The sequence below is a fragment of the Cucurbita pepo genome, chromosome 17 (assembly GCF_057944985.1).
Source record: "Cucurbita pepo subsp. pepo isolate OVF chromosome 17, ASM5794498v1, whole genome shotgun sequence".
In the NCBI taxonomy this organism is placed as follows: Eukaryota; Viridiplantae; Streptophyta; class Magnoliopsida; order Cucurbitales; family Cucurbitaceae; genus Cucurbita; species Cucurbita pepo.
Window position 1 is genome coordinate 10,991,573 of NC_141814.1, and position 14,357 is coordinate 11,005,929.

Here is a 14,357-nt window from a genome sequence, read left to right on the forward strand (position 1 = left end):
CTCATATATATTTACTATTTATGTTTTAAAAAATAATCACGTTTTTTACGCCTCCAATAATAAAATAATGTTCGTTTAAAATATTTATATTTAAGTTATGTGTATATTATGTGAGATCATGATATTTTTTTTTATCTTAAATACTTATGACTTATAGACTTTGACTACTCAATTTACGTTTAATAGGTAAAAAAAATATTGACACGTCACCTGTATATTTTTCTTACATTTATATTTCCTAGTCATGACATCAAACCATGGTAGCCAAGAAACAATGTAGGCATCATCTATATTTCGCACCCGAGCTCCTCTAAGTTAAGGTTACTTTCTATTCTCAAATTCTAGAAAGTTAGAAGATCATAGATATATAAGTGAGTAACGATATCTTCACTAGTAAGAATAAACTATGAGAGATTAGGGTGAAAGTGAAATATATGATTGTAGAAATATGTGGTTGTTCATGTATTTCGGTTTTTTTTTTTTTTTTCATTTTAAAAATAGAATAGAAAATAAAATAAAAGTAGGATTCTTAATCAAGCTCCTAATACCTCCATATAAGTGAATTTGATAATGTAAAGAATATGCACTATCATTGGAATGAACTTGAAAAATACACCCGTGTCACATTCCATGACCTAAAAAAAACAGCTCATAACTCATGAGATCATCAATGATAAAAGACACTTATATATGTTAAACTCGAACAAGTTGAAGAGGAAGAATGTAGACGAGTGATATTATTATAAACAAATTATCATTTCTCATCTTCAAACGCTCATGTAATCGGTCCACCTCTAGCAGATGTCTTTTTTGAGCTTTTCTTTTCAGACTTCTCCTCAAGGTTTTTAAAACACATCTACCAAGAAGAGATTTCTATACCTTTATAAAGAATAATGCTTTGTACCCCTCTCCAACCAACGTGTAATCTCACAATCCCTACAGCCCTCGCTGATACTAGTTCCCCTCTCCAATCAATACAAGATCTCACAGCTCAGCTTTACATCCATCCTCATCGAGATTTAACTACTGTTTGGATGCATGAATATATTATACATTCAGGTTGATAGGTACCCCACCATGATTTCAAATGAGGTTTCGAATATATTGATTGATGAAGGAAAAGTTACAAACAAAACAATGAGAAAAAGAAGTCTAGTATCTATTTATTGAGTTAAGAAATTAATTGTGACACAATAGATGATGTGAATTTCCATTTCCACAACGTAGTAGTTGGTTTTTCTCATAATTTTCAAACACAGCCAGCATGGTGATAACGCCTTGTAGAAGAACCGTCGTTGTTCAATAGTATGCTTTCCGAGGGTTGTTCTACCAAAACCAAGAAAACAACGTGCATCAAAACTACTTTGATTTCCATAGGAGGCATCAATCAAGTAAGAAACTTCAAGCTAAAATGGGAGTGATGATTACCAGTGGATTTGGTCTGTAACGATAACCAAGCATCATACGCTTCTTGTACTGCTCATATATATCGTCTTCGGGAGTCACCTCACCGGGTTGATGAGCTCCAACACCCAAGTTATTCATTTTTACATCACCTGCCATTATAGGATCTGAAATGCCACTCTTGGAGCTTCCCAGACCCTCACCTGCGATTCTCTTGCCAGTTTTAGTAGGGTTCCTCCGTTAAGAAATGAACTTTCAAAGTAACGGGAGTTGGGAATCATAATCTAAACTTATGGTTGAATATAAGCTCCAGAAGAAGAAATCTAATGCCTTCTCAAAGGCTTCAGGAAAGGGAAATAAAGATGGATCTAGTTAAAAGAGAGCTAAATTATAAGGCGTTTTAGCATTGTTAAGTCCAATGGTTTATGTAAAGGAGAGGGAGAACCTTCTTTCCATCCCATTTTAGATAGGAGTCTGTGCCCCACATTATCAGCCTGAATTTTAGCCTTATCAGCGGCTTCTCTAGAAAATTTTCGGGCAGATGCATCATTGCATGTAGCTAAGAACTTTTCAAGCTCCTCGTCAGGAATGAAGTCACCCATGTGATGCCCCCTTTTCCCTGAACCTGCAGATCACCCCCAGAAATGAAAAGAAAGGAAGTTCAGGCAATAACACCAATAAAGCCAAAAGCTACATTAATAATGATTAACGGTCAACCAGTTACACCCCAGCAGGTATTGATACCTTGAAGAGAAGCAGGAGGAGGCATTTCATCTTTTGACAGTTTAGGTTGTCTCATCCTCTCTTTGCTGGCAGCTTTCTTCATGTAGAATTCCATCATTGCAATTGGATCTCCACTTGGTGATGACCTAGATTCACCTTAAAGTGCGAAAACCACAAGCCCAAGTACAATGTCAATTCATTGATCATGGTGAGCACTGAACAGCGTTCAGATAAATTTCTCCCACAATTTCAGATATAAAAGATGCCCATTTTCCCTACTCTCTCATTTTTCCATACCCATAACAAAAGGAAGGGGAAGAGTACAAGACCAAAGGAAGAAGCAACAAAATAGCTACCTGTCCTTTCAGACCATGCAGTAGTATTAGATGAACCCACGGAAGCTCTTGAATCTTCAGATGGTTCATATAAAGCAGAGGCAGGAGTTCGATAATTTGATGAGGAAGGCTGCTGGAAAGATTTCTGGGAACCAATCTTTGGCTTAGATGTTTGCGTGCTCCCACCATCTACAAATAGAAAAAGAGAGTGAATGTGAAAAAACAATTCAATATCCCAAATAAGCAGCCCCTATAATGTCTTTCATAAAAAATGAGACCTTGTATTTCATAGGAAAAATTATAAAAGAAAAATAAGAAAAGAAGTCGTATCCAAGAATACATTTCTTTTAATCCCGAAAGTTCTATAACTTGATACCTAAAGATCGTCAAATTTAAAAGTACACAATTGCCTTATCCCTAAGAAATTTGAGGAAATTTTTTAGAAAAACAAAACAAAACAAAACAAAACTAACAACACAATGTAACACACAATTTTCATTATGACATCAATACTTGCTTTCAACAAATAGAATATGAGAATCAAGAGGGAAGCCCAAACCATTTGATGATTTAGATTCGATGTTCTGTGAAAGAGCTTTTTCTTCTTCAGCTAGTTGATATTCGTAATATTTGTAATCTGCAGAACTCTCATCAAACAGAAATCTGCAAACATGATTGACATTTTTATTAATAGATGATTTTTGAGAAGCTAAACATCAAATACCAATAGAAGCCATAGGTACTAGAAAGAAGTAGCAGGAAGGGAAATGTTATGAGGCATATCTCCAGGATTTTTTTAAACACAGCAAGAACTTACTTAAAAGGTGTATCTCCAGGATTTTTTTGGCGAGTAACATGCTCAAATTGCCTTCCATGTTTAGCCACAAAACTTGCTAGCTTGTCAGCAACTTTCTTCACTGTAGGATCACTTGGTGAAGGTGGTGCTGCATATCACTTATAAAACTGATTAATACCAAGAGCATGAACAAGTGAATGCAAATTACTCTTGCAGCAGGCTGCTACATATTCCAATTCTTTCATTGAACATCTCTTCCACCAATGTTGAAAGGTACTAAAGTGTATACACTGCATTCATGAGACAAGAAATTTTCAAGAGTGCTTTGTACTCTACATCTGAAGCAGTCCAAACTTTAGAAGAGATCTAAACTCACGGTCCCAACAAAAGACAATGCAGTGAATTGAAGGAAAATGGACTAAGACCTACGTGGTAAATTATATAATGCTCAACCCCCCCAATATTAATGGTTTTCTGTATATTCAAGAAAAAGGTACAACTCTGTGCAAAGTGTCGGTAAAAAGGTGAAAGAGTGAAGATAAGGAAGAAACCTTCCATAGACCAATTTAAAGTTGAAAGATGGAAAGGCAGAATACAGAGAAAAGGAACGTACTGCGACATAGTTCCTTTCAACTTAAATCTATTGAGATCCCACAATCTTATTGAACCAAAAATGAAAAATATTAATTATTTACTCATCTCCCAATCCCAAATAAGTTTCTAACAGTAATAGATAATAGTTATTAAAGATAATAAATTGATTCGTAAAGATACAAAAACAGGCCAATAGATAGATTCTAGCCATGCTGCAGGATAACAAAATTTGAATCATGATGTATCAAACATGCAAATCACAGAACAGCTGAAATTAAATAACCAATTCACCGCAGCAATCAAAGAAGTCATTAAACAGACCAGGATTATTGGTCTAAAAATTCTAACGGATACTAGCCAAAGGAGTGTCAGTATAAAGTTGTAATTACCGACACCAGATTGAACTGCTGGTTGATCAGAACCATTATGTGGGCCTAACTTCTGACGCTTCTCTGGTAGATGATCAGGTGCATCTGCCACATCAGATTCATCTTCATCCTCATCTGCTCCTAACTTTACAGAGGGTGCCGGGAGCTTTGATTTCTGCTTCAAGCTAAAAGCAAGTTTTCCAGTTGGAGCAGTCTTGCGAACATCACCAACCTTAAACTGCAAATTAGTTTTACTACTGGTATTGTGTGGAACAGAAGTCCCTGTGATAATCTTGATTGGTTTTTGCTCCTCAGATGTAGCGCCTTTATCCTTTTCCTTATCATTCTCACAATTTTTCTGTTGGAGTTGTTTAAACCTTTCCATAAATGAACCATCGTTGACAAAAAGGGTAGGCGGCATTCCCTTGTCCATCAAGAATCACAGAGTACTCAGGCTGCGTAGAATGAATCATCATTAGAAAAACAAGGATCCAAGCATTTTAAACAAGGAGGTAAAAGTAGAAAACTGAATTTAGCAGATAAACCCTGAAAGAAAAAAAAAATTAACGTTCAAATCATCCAGAAAAAAGTGGGATATCCCAAAGAATAAATGGAAATCTTCTCCATTCAAACACCCACCAACTTTTGCACTAGTTAAACATAACATCGTTAATTCCACATTTATATAGATAAAAAAGAAGATATATATATATATATATATATATATATAAGCACAGTTCAGCAGACCCTAAATTATTCGGGTACCTTCCATTGATAGACCACGAAGACACAAAAACAGTGCCAACTTGTAGCAAGACGAGAACAAAAAGCTCACATGGACGAACTAATTTAACCAATTGTCCACAAAAATCTCTTACACCAAGCTGCTAATGCAAGCGTCTTTGTCACAATCAAATATCGATCAAAACCTCAAGACAGTTAACCGACCAAATCAAAACGGCCAATATTAAATAAAAATAACAACTAAAACGACCAGGCTCCAGACGACGATTAACAAATACCACACTCCAATATTTTCGTAACTTTGATGACGCAGGTAAAATCACTAGACCGCATATCAAAACGTTTTGCAACAAGGAAAAACGAGCACATAAAATCCGCGTAATAAAAGCGAAACCATATCGAAGGAGAAACAAAACCCTAGTTCCTGATCCTAATAGCCCGCGAAGAACAATCCCAATCAAAAGTGAAAACACAAGCAAATACAGTATCCAAAACGACGAACAGCAAGTAACTAATATTCTTTAACCGATCAAAACAAATCATTAACTTACCCGAACGCTCTTAGAACAACTTTGAATCTCAGAATCGAAATCTTCCGCTTCGACTGCGAAACTCGACGACGATCGGATTCCGCAAGAGCAGATTGAAGATCTGTTGATGAATTTGAGGAGCGATTGGATTGAAATTGATCATTAACTGACCCGAAGGCTGGAAAATTTGTGTTTGGGCAGAAAAGTGAAGTAGACGAAGAGAAGGCCTCTTTCCTGTTCACGTGAATATAGAAGGAAAATTTTCAGTCCGAAATTCGATTAAATAACCAAAAATAAAAATTAAAAAAAAAAAAAAACTTAAAATCGAATCCTAAATTTTAGGTTATTTCTACATTTGCACCCCTTTTTAATCAAGGAGAGGATAACTTTTTTATTTTTTTTCTTTATTTTTTAATATAATTTTTTGAATTTTAGTAATTATAAAAATTAAATAAACAAAAGGGTGCTTCTTAATTTTTAATTTAAAATATAGAAAATCAACTCATAAATTTTGACTTTATTTCCACTTACTAAATTAAAATTTTAAATTTTAAAAAATTTGTGGAAAACTAACCATTCAAATTAGTCAGTCCATTGACATTTTCTTGTCAGGTCAATATTATTTTATAACGCCATAATTATTAATAAACATAATTTTTTTAAAATAATTAAATAAATAACTCGAAGGTTAAATTGAATTATAAACCTTAAATATTTTATTTTTAATTATTATGATTATTATTATTATTTCCGATGTTTTATTTTTTTAAAATAATTAAATAAATAACTCAAAGGTTAAATTGAATTATAAACCCTAAAAATTTTATTTTAAATTATTATTATTATTATTATTATTATTTCGGATGTTTTAGGCACAAGATAAGTCGAATGGAAGAGCAGCAAACGTGACTGAGCTCTGAAACGAGCTCTTAGAAGACCTGAGCAGCTCAACGGAGAGGCGCGCCGTACGGCAGAAGAGCGGCGGCGACAAGAAGAAGATTGCTCTCTGCTGAGATGCCATTAATGGATACAACAGCGACCACTCTTAGAACATTGCACCCATTTTCGCCCTTTCTACTACGCGCATCGACGTCTCATCGTCTTCTTCGCGCTCGCTGCTTCTCCCATTTCAGCCACAAACACCGCCATCCGTGTTCTTCCTCCTCTCGCCGCCTCCTCCCCTTCTGCTCCTTCTGTAAGTTCATATCTGTTGTAATTGAATTGAATGTTCTTATACCCTTTTGATTCTTAGTTTCTGCTGTGAATTGGGTTTGATTTGGTAATGGCGCAGCTGAAAAAGGGGAGGGTTCATCCGGTTCTCTGCCGCGCGGTGTTGGTGAGGCCCTAAATGGGGCTTCGCAGCAGAAGGTTCTTCAAGTTGTGTTGGTTTCTCCCCTGGTAATTATGAAAGCATATAACGAGTGCCCTTGTTCATAATACTCCAAATTGCTTACCTGATTCTTCAACTCTTCTTGCCATGTGGGAAGAGTGCCTCTGAATTATTAGATATCTCTTCCTAGATTCTTGATGTTCTTTGAATCACTGTTCTTCATTGTTACTTCAAACTTCTCATCAAGTTGAACAAAAGAAATCCAAATGATTGGTCGTAGGAAATTTGTTGTGAGATCTCACGTCGGTTGGGAGGAGAACGAAACACCTTTATAATGGTGTGGAAACCTCTCCCTATCATACACTTTTTAAATACCTTGAGGAAAAACCCGAAAAGGAAAAGCCTAAATAGAACAATATTTGATAGCGGTAGGTAGGCTTGAACAATTACATTTGCTGACATTCCCATCAATCTCTGGTGTGGGAAATCTTGATGGTAAGCTGGAAATCTTAGGGGGTATTGATGATTGACAAGTTAAAATTAGTCGAGGTGCGACTAATTGGGATTGACAAAGGTTGCTTAGTGTCACGGTCATGCTCGTCTAAGGTGTGTTGTCATGGTCGCATGTTGATGTCACGTCAAATCCTTTTATTTGTTTTCTTGTTCTATTGCCTTACTATTGTATTTTTTTTTTTTTGTATGACTGCAAAATCATGTTTAGGTCTTCTAGACCTGAATCGCCTCAAAATGTACTATGGGATGTGACTAGTCGTCGACTCCTCCCATCCAGATGTTGTATGACTATTTGGTGAAATCATGTGTAGGTTTGCCAAACATGAATCGCCTCAAAATGTACTATAGGGGATGTTACTAATCGTCAATTCTTCCTACTCAGAATTATATGTTATCTAAGTCGTCGTGTTATCTTTCTTGCTTATAGCCTTGCTCCCGTTTTCTAAAACCTTCTTCTCAAAATGGGGTCTGAATTGGCTTGACTCATTCGGTGTTGGGAGTGAGTGTCGCACAATCGCAAAGTCCACTGCCAAGAAAAGTGAGATTGTGACGGTTGGCAACATTCTTCTTCAAGTTGAGATGTGAGGGTCGAGGAAACGATGTCTTATAGAAATAACAATCGGTCATATTTTTGTTGTTGATGTGATATCAGAACTAATTGATCTCATGATGTTAATCATAAACTTTTGTTTTGACTGTGAACTCTGAATTATAAATTCTCCATTTTCCTTTCTGGGTTGCAGACAACCTCAATTCTTCAAGGCTGGCTCTTAGATTTCTGTTGTCCTTGACAGATTCCTGGGAACACTGGTAGCATTGCCAGAACATGTGCTGCATCAGCTGTTGGACTACATCTAGTTGGGGTTCGTTTCAAAACATCGCTATTCGAGTGCAATCGTTCTAATTTTCCCCTCTTAGCAGGAGATCACCAAAAACTTACCTGCTCGTATCGTTTGTTTCTATGTCTTTCGTTTTCAGCCATTGGGATTTAAGGTGGACGACACGAAGCTAAAGCGTGCTGGTTTGGATTACTGGCCGTATCCCATAGGAATTCAAGTTCTTTGAATACTAGGAATACTAGATTTATTTTCGATTTTGAACTGAGATTTGTTAAACCGATATCACTGTACATATGGTTCGATGTTTTCAAGTTTTAACATCATGTTTTAGATACGTCGTTGTTAAAATTCATAACACGTGGGCAGAGTTCCGAGACTACTTCGAAAAACAGGTAACTTTTGTTGATGTATCAGAGAAAATGTGCACAAAACTCCATTTTCTTGATGATTGTTCCTGTCGATGTACAGGAAGGAGAAAAACGGCTGCTAGCATTTACAAAGAGAGGGACTACACTTCACTCGGCGAGTGCCCATTTCTTTGATCGTTTTCTGTCTATAATCAGGGAAGGAGAGATTTTGAGTAACAAGGATTGTTTTCTCTTTTCGTTTCTGCAGGATTTTTCGTACAAGCAGGGCGATTACTTGTTGTTCGGGTCGGAAACTAGTGGGTTACCAGCTGAAGCTCTTGAGGATTGCAAGAACCAGGCATTTGGTGGGGGGACCTTAAGAATTCCAATGGTTGAAACTTATGTTAGATGCCTAAATCTTTCTGTAAGTGTTGGCATTGCTATATATGAAGCTTCACGACAACTAAATTACCAGCAACTTCAGCTTGAACCAGAGGGTTGTACCAACAACAATGAACAGTCGTCTATCATTACAGAGGATCTTTTTGCTTGATTCTTTGATATGAACTTTTGCACCATTTTCAATTGATATGAAGACAGCAAAGAAGCTCATGAAAGAAAGTAGACACACTGCTTACCCTACCTATGGTCTTAAAAGTTCATTTATTAGTCTTACTCTGTAGTGCCATCCCTTCCTCTATTGAACAATTGTCCTAAAAAATGAGAGATTATTCGAGTTTTTAACACGAACTGGAAGAAATGGAATCCTTCATCTATATTTACACAAAGTACAATTTGTTTTTCATAGCCTTCTCCCTCAAAAATGCATCACTTATAAGATCCCACGTCAATTGAAGAAGGAAACGAGTGTCAACGAGGATACTGGGCCTCGAAGGAGGGTGGATTGTGAGATTCCACATCGGTTAGAAAGGGATCAGCGAGGACACTGGGCCTCGAAAGAGAGTGGATTATGAGATCCCACATCGGTTAGAGAGGGATCAACAAGGACACTAGGCCTCAAAGGAGGGTGGATTATGAGATATCACATCGGTTAGAGAGGGATAGCGAGGACACTGGGCCTCGAAGGAGGGTGGATTATGAGATCCTACATTGGTTAGAGAGGGATCAGCAAGGACACTGGGCTTGAAGGAGGGTGGATTATGAGATCCCACATCGGTTAGAGAGGGATCAGCGAGGACACTGGACCTCGAAGGAGGGTGGATTATGAGATCCCACATCGGTTAGAGAGGGATCAACGAGGACACTAGACCTTGGGCCTCGAAGGAGGGTGGATTGTGAGATCCAGAGAGATCAACGAGGACACTGGGCCTCGAAGAAGGGTGGATTGTGAAATCCCACGTCAGTTAGAGAGGGAACAGAACATTATTTATAAGAGTGTGGAAATTGGAAAGGGTGTGGAACAGAACATTATTTATAAGAGTGGAAATTGGAAAGGGTGTGGAAATCGGAAATCTCTTTAAAAACTAAAAGGGAAAGACCAAATTGGACAATATCGGGGTGGGTTTCGCAGTTACAAATCTTCTTAATTATTAAGTATCAAATAAGTATACTCGACAATTATTAAGTATCAAACAATGAGTATACTGGGCAATTTCAGTATCCTACACTACAATTACATTTCAGATTCAAATCCAATGTTCCAAAATCCTTCAGGAGTCATGGGAGGAGCGTACCTATACCGATGCCTCGAGACCCCATCATGATGTTCACATCGTAAACCACGCTTATCATCACCATTAGTTTCTTCATTGCCATCATCCGGAAGAACCGCATCATAAAACTTCTTGCATTGCTTGCATTCCATTCCTTTTAAATTTTGCCTGTCAGTTTTCTTTCTCACTGGCTCCACAAACTTAAAGCCTCCTCTATTGCCATTCACTGAAACTGCTGGCATCTGCTGATTTTCTGGTGGATTACCAGCATTCATATCCTGTGTCTCGTCGTCTGACCCATCCATGTTGATGTCTTTGACAGCCACCTCAGGAAGTGGAAGATCATTAACTCTGTCCTTTACAGGCTTGTTTAAGTTCTCTCTGATGTTCTCTAATGGAGTATCAAGAAAATCATCATGTGGGTCAGGTCCTGCCTGTGCTTGATGATGAGTTCTAGTATCTCTCCAGTAAGATGCTGGTCTTTTGGAAGCTACTGGTGCAGATTTTACATTGGGGCTACGTTTTGAGCCACTTGGAAAACTGGGAGATTTAGGAGGGCAACGGGGGTTTGAGGCCTGATTTGACTCCACTCCCTTTTTTCCCTCTATATTATTGTGCACGCTTATAGCTTTCTTCAAGTGGCATGTATCAGAGACACCCATAGAAGGTTCTTCAGTTTCCGCATCAGGATCGACTGCTCCAATCAATACACAATTAATAAGACATGGGATATGGATGACAGCGTTTGACAAAACAGAATTGTGTTTATAATATAAAGAAAAGGCGTGTACCTGGTGAAGAAGCAAGGCCTTGATTATGATCAGTCATTGAATCAGTTTCACTTTCTCTTCTGTTTTTTAGCAGCATATTATCGCTATTAAGGCCAGATTTTTTGCAAAGGAAGTTATATTGTGATTTGAGCCTTTTGTATGCATCAACAACGCCTTTCTTTGCCTTCTTTTCAGCCAGTAACTCGCAGGATTTTAACTCAATCTGTTGGCGTAAACTTTCATATGATTCATTTCCTTCCATTTCCTCATTCTTTACCCTCGAAATCGACTTAAGGTCATTGATTTTCTCCAGAGAACCATTCAACTTGGTTTGCAGTTTCCTTCCTCCTTCAATTTCTTCAGTTTTCTTCAAAAGTTCCTTCTGTAGGCCATCGACATTCTCCTGCAATTTTTCTAACTTGTTCATAAGTATTTGTTTCTCTTTTTGCTGATCACTATTCGTCTGCTCAATATTCATGATTTCTGAAGCTTGTGATTCAATTTTTTTGAACAAGTTCTCTTCCAACCTTTTAACCTTAGATACTTCATCTGTTTTCTCATTAAGCTTCTTTTGGAGCTCATGAAACTTTATCTCTAGGCTAGTCAATTTGGAGCGCAATGCGTTTGATTCGTCTTCATGCTCTTTCAACTTTTGTTCCTTACTCATTATCAGAGAAGTTTTTGACCGTACCATTTCAAGTAATTTCTGCTGCAATTCAATTCCCTCGTCTATTTCTCTTGATTTCTGTTTCAGTTGCTGTGACAGCTCCTCAACTTTGAGTTGTTCATCCAGTAGTTTGGTTCGCAGTAAATCCATCCTTTCTTCTTGCTCCTTAAATGGCTTGTCTTTCTCAAGTCTCAAAGACTGATTCTCTTCAATGACATGTTGATTTTCCCGTTTAAGTTTTTCTATTTGGAACAGGAGATTGGTTTCTTTCTCTTTCCATGTATCCTCTGCATATTTCCTAGCCTCAGAATATACTTTTTGCAAGCTTTTAGACTTTGTTTGAAAACTGGGAAAAAGCTGGCTGCAGAAGATATATTCTATTTGGGATATCCTGTCCTTTGTTTCCTGGATCGTTGCAACCAGAATAGTGCTAAGCCCAGAGATGTACTTTAGATCATCACCTTCAACAGAGGACCCCCCAAGTTTGAGAGAGTGATCTTGGTCAGCCTCCATATCTGAAACAACATAAAAGAAAAGAGGGCAAAAATATGGATAACCGTCTCAATTGTTGAAGAAAACAATAATAAGAACAAAGAAACTTACGCTAAAATCCGCATTGCAAGAGGAAAAACATAACTATATTAACCAAGGTAAAAGTTTCCAATAAAACTGATGAATCCCTAAACACCCCATACATTATGCCACCGAATTTTCGCTTATTTTGACGAAAATTGTCCTAGGTTTCGTAATTATATGTCAAATCCCGCTTTTATTTCAGCTATTAGTAGCGGAAACTCAACTTGGTTTGTTATGCTAAACACGTTTAGGCAGTGGTGTTGGTAACATAGAGATTAGATATCGTGGCATAAACTACATGCTTGTAAGCATACAAACCGCAGCAAGCTCAACAGTCTGCAAAGTTCGGCTTATTTTATAAATTTCATTTAATTAAAACAGTAATTACTAATGGCGATAATAAAAAATTAGAAAAATTAAAGAAAAATCGCACAATCCAAACAGGAAAGACGAAAGTACAAACGAAGAATTCCTCTGCAGAACAACTCGAAAGAACAATGCGCATGCATATTAGAGTTCGAAATCACAAGAGTGGAAAAACAGGATTTCATATAGAACGGCTAGCAACTAAAATGCAGGAAGATAATTCAAACTTCATGGTGGATTGGTAATACATTGAGTCGATTGAACAGTAATCGGGGAAGATGAGAAGGAACGAAGAATATACGAAAATGCAAAAACGTCAAGAAATAAACTGACAGTACTGAAAAATAAAATGGAAGAGATACCTTTTGAGATTTCACTTCGACCTAAGAGGAATGAAGTTTGGAGCAGAGCTTGTACAGTTGCCGATGATGAACCTCGCAGATCAGAAATGGGAGTTTCATGGCGGAAATTGTGAATTTCGTTCAAAAAGCTTGGCGGGGAAGCTGGGGTTTTTATCCCACGCGATGATTTATCGTCGTTACGCTAGACCCCTCGGCCCAAAACCTATTTTTTTTTCTATTGGGCCCGTCGAGCATTCCATCATATATACATAAATATACATACATACATACATACATACATACATACACACACGACTTAAATTTAGCCCTCAGCTCCTTCAAATGAGCTTGGCTCTTCCATTTACGCCTTCTCTAGAGAAGCAGAAGCATAAGACTAGAGGTGTACATTCAACCTGACAACTCGGACCAATCCAACCCGAACTAATAAGAGTTGGATTGGGTGGGATTAGCATTTCGGGTAGGGTTGGATTCATTTTTCTGAACCCGAATTGAATCGGTTCGGTTTCGAGTTCGTGGGACAAAACCCTCGGGTTGACCCGAGCGACCCGATACAAATAAAAATATATAAATGATATTAAGAATCTTCATTATTAAGGGTTTGCCTTGTATTATTATTATTATTATTTATTTATTTTTGTTACTTTAACCAATTCTAAAAAATATATCAGTATTTAGTTGTCGGTAGTTTTATGACAATGTTGAACTAGGTTAATACTTATAATTTTAGCTCCTTGATTATTTTATTTTTTTTTTTTGAATAATTATAGATTGATTTGTGTTTGTTTGTGAACTTTTAATATATTTTATCTAATATTGTATCCAAAAAAATTATAAAGTGTGGATTAATACACTTAAAAAAAAAATTGACAGCCCAAGAACCCAACCCAAAAATAGAGGGTTGGGTTGGGTTACCAATCCAACCAACCCAAACTTTTGAGTTGGGTCAACAAAATTTCTCAACCCAACCGGGACCTTGTACACCCCTACATAAGGCTACGAAAGTGTCATTGTGTCTTCATAGTCGCCTTTTGAATACATGAGATTCATTCGTCTTCTTGATCCTTGTCGACCTTCTAAGTATATACTCTAGGCCCGTATGCCCCATTAAAGCTAATCAAATAAACAACGCCACAGAACCAAATAGCATGTCGTTGGACACTCCAATAATACTTATCGAGAGTTTGACGAAGTTCCTCACGAGCTAAGAAGGAATAATATCACAGTATATAAGAGACAACATTTTCCTTTGTATGAAAAAACTTTTAAATGGAATTAATGGTATAGTTACAATAGCATATATGATAAGAAAAAATACCGTACACATAGCATTGTCATAAGATTAAATTTACCATAACCATCAGGTTAATTTTTTGTACCGTTATTATATATTTTATAGATTTGTTTAATAAATAATCCATTA

General features: G+C 37.0%; 3 protein-coding genes across 3 annotated transcripts; 1 reads left to right on the forward strand and 2 right to left on the reverse strand.

Moving 5' to 3' along the window:
• Positions 1–1,078: 1,078 nt before the first annotated feature.
• On the reverse strand, positions 1,079–5,755 carry LOC111778550 (SURP and G-patch domain-containing protein 1-like protein). Its single transcript, XM_023658446.2, has 9 exons — positions 5,516–5,755; positions 4,242–4,675; positions 3,280–3,406; positions 3,022–3,125; positions 2,484–2,651; positions 2,149–2,283; positions 1,850–2,029; positions 1,429–1,607; positions 1,079–1,326 (listed from the first exon to the last, which is right to left on the reverse strand). Exons 2-9 carry the CDS (start codon positions 4,651–4,653, stop codon positions 1,300–1,302), a joined length of 1,332 nt encoding a protein of 443 aa, XP_023514214.2. The 5' UTR covers positions 4,654–4,675; positions 5,516–5,755; the 3' UTR covers positions 1,079–1,299.
• A 618-nt stretch (positions 5,756–6,373) lies between these two features.
• On the forward strand, positions 6,374–9,328 carry AGL26 (tRNA (cytidine(34)-2'-O)-methyltransferase). Its single transcript, XM_023658453.2, has 7 exons — positions 6,374–6,689; positions 6,786–6,892; positions 8,132–8,200; positions 8,316–8,374; positions 8,508–8,568; positions 8,645–8,698; positions 8,792–9,328. Exons 1-7 carry the CDS (start codon positions 6,509–6,511, stop codon positions 9,074–9,076), a joined length of 816 nt encoding a protein of 271 aa, XP_023514221.2. The 5' UTR covers positions 6,374–6,508; the 3' UTR covers positions 9,077–9,328.
• Positions 9,329–10,020: 692 nt separating this feature from the next.
• LOC111778549 (protein gamma response 1) lies at positions 10,021–13,082 on the reverse strand. The gene is made up of 3 exons (XM_023658445.2): positions 12,938–13,082; positions 10,988–12,148; positions 10,021–10,890 (listed from the first exon to the last, which is right to left on the reverse strand). The coding sequence occupies exons 2-3, from the start codon at positions 12,144–12,146 to the stop codon at positions 10,157–10,159; spliced, it is 1,893 nt and encodes a 630-aa protein (XP_023514213.2). The 5' UTR covers positions 12,147–12,148; positions 12,938–13,082; the 3' UTR covers positions 10,021–10,156.
• Between the last annotated feature and the right edge of the window lie 1,275 nt (positions 13,083–14,357).